The 5,017-nt window shown below is 41.3% G+C and overlaps 1 protein-coding gene across 1 annotated transcript in view; it reads right to left on the bottom strand.

The window, feature by feature from the left end:
• The window catches only part of Niban1 (niban apoptosis regulator 1), a 152,270-nt gene that overhangs the window by 77,987 nt on the left and 69,266 nt on the right, over positions 1 to 5,017 (bottom strand). Inside the window, exons 3-4 of the mRNA XM_021197880.2 lie at positions 3,407 to 3,538; positions 237 to 351 (exon numbers count right to left, since the gene is read on the bottom strand). Of these exons, the coding sequence (XP_021053539.1) occupies positions 237 to 351; positions 3,407 to 3,538 (247 nt within the window). The remainder of the gene's footprint in view (positions 1 to 236; positions 352 to 3,406; positions 3,539 to 5,017) is intronic.

The raw sequence follows: 5,017 nt of genomic DNA, 5'->3' as shown, positions 1-5,017 counted from the left end.
CTGCTGGTCTACCTACACAGTCCTCTCTCACTGAGGACTGCTGGCCTACCTACACAGTCCTCTCTCACTGAGGACTGCTGGCCTACCTACACAGTTCTCTCTCACTGAGGACTGCTGGCCTACCTACACAGTTCTTTCTCATTGAAGACTACTGGTCTATCTATACAATTCTCCTTCATTAAGGACTGCTGGTCTACCTAGAGAAAATAAGTTCAGGGAAAGACAATGGGACTCACCAGTGGGGTCTGGGAAATGCGTATCAGATAAGAGACTATATTCCTCTTCTGAGGTTAACACCTTGCCACCAGCTGGAAGAATCCTGCTTTTAGGAACAGCTCCTCTCTGATAGGCCTAGGAAGAAAAGGCATGAAATAAATGATTTCCCCTAATACATACTTTTGAAAATGTCAGAAATCTTGAAAAATAAACAAGTGCAGACATATATACCCATCAATAGACATTGCCACACTATGTGACTTAGGTTTATTTGTTTTTGCATTCTTGCTGCTTAGAAGGTGGTATTTTAAAACAAAACAAAACAAAACAACAACAACAAAAAACCCACATCTGTTTGATGGTCACTCCTGAGAAACCAGAGTCCCTAATTTCAGGGAGATTCACAGGAGGTGTGCTCTTAAATGGAAAGGAGGAGTATCTGTAACGTCTAAATGTCTATATACTGTTCACCACTTCAGACACTGATGTCTCTGACTCATTCTGATAACCACAAAGTTGGCAATCTCTCCCTCCCTCTCCCTCTCTCCCTCCTCCTCTCCCCCTCTCCCTCCTCCCCTCTCCCTCCTCCCCTCTCCCTCCCTTTCTCCCTCTCCCCCCTCCCACATGCTCCACAAGTAACAAAGTATTCAACTGATGTGGACATATGAAGCTGAGGGAAACTGGAATATGAAACTACTATTACCATGGAGTTTCAGCAAAAACACAAAACTGTTGCCATAATAAAATATGTGACCATTTGCCCTCAGATGTGACTGGATGCTTTGCAGTGAAGTCATTGGAACTGAAGTGCAGTTTTATGATATCAGAAGACATTTTGGCTGGCAGATAAGACATTCTGCTATCTGAGAAACCCGAATGAGATCCATTGCCCTGTTAAGTGCTTATACCGACATGCCCCATGGACAAACAAATGAGATGAAATGCAAGTGTGTGCATCCGCCAGGCAGCCTGATAGTCAAGACAAATTATTGAAAGTAGTAACTTGAGGGCAAGTTGAGAATTGAAACCCAGAAGCTGAGGGGTCCCACAGTCGAAAGTGTGCCCTTGAGAATAACTAAAATAACATTGGTCTGGGCAACAAACTCAAAATAACAACAACACATGCCCCATCTCTAAGAGGTGCCTGGAGAGAACAAAACAAAACAAAGACTGGGCGCTGTGAAACTTGTTTTACTACTTGGAAGAACTACTGAACAGCTGCTTAAACCCACTGGGGACCCAGAGCATAACAGGAGAATCTATCTTTGAATGGTTTGGGAATAGTGTGAAGTGATTTGATTCAGCCAGGACTCCACTGTGAATTTTGTTTGGGGTTATAATAAGTGTCTATACACGTTATCATTTGATTCTCAAGATAGCACTATGATATTATCTCCATTTTACAAGTGAGAAAACTCAAATTCACGGAGGTTGAATAATGCACAGGAACCCAGCCATGAGTGACAGATTCCAGACACATCCTTGTATCTGTCGAGTCCCCAGCAAATGTGAGGGAAATTGGGATGAATTATGAAATGAGAATCCTTTGATGTCCCTGTGCTCAACACCAAATTGGACTCTCAATAAAATAACAAGACATTTATAAATAGTAACTCTTATGTGTGACTTTTAAAAATATGTCTATAAATTAACAAACAGGATGTTTATTGTTATAATGTCAAATGATGATGACAAGCTACTTGGACTTTTCATTTAAATACCTGGATGGTTTTTAGAAATATCTACTCATGATCAAATTTACTCATCATATCTTTATAACTTAAATTAGTTGAAAATAGTGAGCAACGAAAAGAAAGAGTAAATTTCAAATTGCGGAAGAACATCTTTTAAAGTGGGAAGAAAAAAAAGGAAAGTCGCTAAAATTTAATTCACATAGGAATTTCATGTACTGTCAAATGTGGCAAAAAAACAAACAAAAACAAAAACAAATAAACAAACAACAAGACCTCAACAAATCTGATAACAAAGTTTTTCAGTGAGTAGCAAGCATAGGAACAGTTGCTCTGCTCTGGACTACACTGTGGGCTAGCCAGATGCTCTGCGCTTCAGTGCATTTTTTATGTCATTTTAAGGAGCTACACTTGCCAGTCTGCAAAGGAGAAAACAGAGACTAGTGGCCTTATGTAACTTAGCTAAAGGCACGCATCTGACAACTGTCAAAAGATGTAATTCAAAGCCCATCATGTTACTGAGATGCTCCACCTCTCCCAGACGTCTAAGGGACATGGTAGGATGTCTACGAAAAGCCCACAATAATTTGTTACCGTTGCTTGTAGTGTGGATTAAGGATAGAGCAGAATCCTCATTATATGCAAGCACTGCACAGGTACTTGAGAATGTGTGTGGATGAGAAACTCATATAGCATGAACTCTCAGGGACCTGCTGGATCATTTGATCTCATGGTAAGTTCAGCTGAAGCTCCAGAGTTTACTTCTAGTTAGTGACACACTTGACTAAACTTTAGACTTCCAAATTCACTGCCCAGTGTCCTTTCTGGTCTAGCTAAACATAACCTCTATAGGAGGGAAGAAAGCAGAAACACTAAACTCTTAAGTCCTCCAGGTATAGGTGCTTTACACACCTAATCATGATGTTGTTGTTGTTGTTGTTGTTGTTGTCATTGTTTTCACTTGGCAAAGCCAAGACAAATAATCTGTAAAATGTCTAACTAAATAAAAACAGCCTCTAAGTCTAAGTGGACTGAAGTTTTCAGGGCCCTCTAACTTTGTTGGAACCCCTACAAGTGCAGTCACTATCTTACTGAATAATAGCTCCCCAGCCAGGTATCAGATGTGATGATTAAGAGTAGAAAGATGAGACAGAGCAGAAAGCAGTGGCAAGCTGAGGGCTGAGAAGAACCTTGAGGTTGAATGAATAATCACCGAACAAGCTCTTACATCAAGCACCGGTCACTTAACACAAGTTATTCCCATGCTCACCTTTTCCCAAGCCTCACTTTTTCCTTATGATGCAAGCATGTGTCTGATCAACTACTATTCATTCAGATCTATGTAAGGCATTTGGCAGACAGTAGATACTCAACAAATACCTATTAATTGAGGTGAGTACCCGAACAATCAACCGCCAAGGCTAGGGTATGCCAAGTAACATAGGCAATGTTTAAAAAAAAATGCTCCAAGAACTGGTGGTAACGTGGGCATATCTCACCTCTTTGCTCTCATAGCTTTCCACAGCAAAATCGTTTTTAATTACAATGTATCTGTCTTTCCATTTCCTGATGTCTTCAGCAAACTGGGAGAGCTCAGCTTCATACAAAACCGTTCCTCGTTCCAGTGGGGGCTTAAAGAAGATGGATATGATTAATTGTCACAACAAAAGATAATACATCTTGCCAACCATATATTATTATGGAATAATTTAGGAAATTATGGTGTGCAGTGATCCTGGGGAAACTTTTATTCTCTCCTGGCTACCATGGATTCTCCTGCAGGTTCCTTCAAAGAAAACACTTGTTACATGGTACTGTTCTGATTTTCATTTCCCTCTGTATAGATTAGGAATGGGAGCATATGGTGGAAGGTATATCCTTTGCATGCATATGGCACTTAATAAATACTTGATAAACTGTGTGAATGACCGAGGCAGTGTACTGAGTTCACATGGGTTGTATGGGTATCCCCTGCAACTCACTGACATGCCTCAAGGTTATGTCAGCTGCTTTCCTATTGTCCCAGTTTAGTTTCTGTTGTTGTGATAAAAATAGTTTGACTTCCAAGAGCAATTGAGAAAAAAAAATGTTGTTTGGCTTACAACTCCAGGCCACCGTTTCAGGGAACTAAAGCAGCTAGTCACATTAAATCTGGTCAAGAGCAAAGAAAGTTACAACAAGCACATGGATGCTTGCTTGCTTGCTTTCAATCTCTCTTGCATAGCTCAGTGGTACCCAGAGTGAGGGGCTGGGTCTTCCCACATCAATCAACAACTAAGACAATTTCCACAGACTTAATCTGGTGGTTTGAATGAGAATGACCCCATAGGCTCATATATTTGAATACTTTGTTTCCAGTTTGGTGGAACTGTTTGGGAAGGATCAGGAGGCGTGGCATTGCTGAAGGAAGTGCATGGCTTTGAGATGTGTTGGAAGGGATAAGCATTGAGGTTTCAAAAGTCTTGTGCCATCCAAGTCTCTCTCTCTCTGCCTGTGGTTGTGTCTCAAGATGTGAGCTCTCAGCTACTGTTCTAGTGCCATGCCTGCTTGCATGCATGTCTGGTGCCATGCTTCCTGCTGTAACAGTCATGGACTCTACCCCTCTGGAACTGTGAGCCCCAGATAAACTCTTTTTTTTCTATAAGTTGTTTTGGTGATGGTGTCTTATTGCAACAATAGGAAAATACCAAAGACACATGTCCACAGGCCAAGTTAATTCATCATTAAGATGCTCTTTCCAGGTGATTCTAGATATCAAAGTGACAGTTGTACCGGATGTGATGGCACATACCTTCCACTGGGCACTTGGAAGGCAAGTGGATCTCTGTGAGTTCCAGGCCAGCCAGGGGTACATAGAGAGACCCTGACTCAAAGAAATAATAATAACAATTGACAGTTCAAAGCAACCTCCTACTCACCCCACCTTTTCCAAAAGTAGTGGGGACTAGGCTGTGAACACTCTGCCTGTCTGTCTGCTTTTTTCTTTTGTTTTGGTTGGTTGGTTTGGGGGCTTTTTTGTTTGTTTGTTTGAGGCAAAGTTTCTTTGTGCAGTCCTGGCTGTCCTGGAACTCACTCTATAGACCAAACTGGCCTTACACTCACAGAGATCC

The sequence above is a fragment of the Mus pahari genome, chromosome 5, assembly GCF_900095145.1.
Source record: "Mus pahari chromosome 5, PAHARI_EIJ_v1.1, whole genome shotgun sequence".
Classification (NCBI taxonomy): Eukaryota; Metazoa; Chordata; class Mammalia; order Rodentia; family Muridae; genus Mus; species Mus pahari.
The sequence above is the reverse complement of the archived record's forward strand: the minus strand, read 5'-3'. Positions and strand labels throughout refer to the sequence as shown.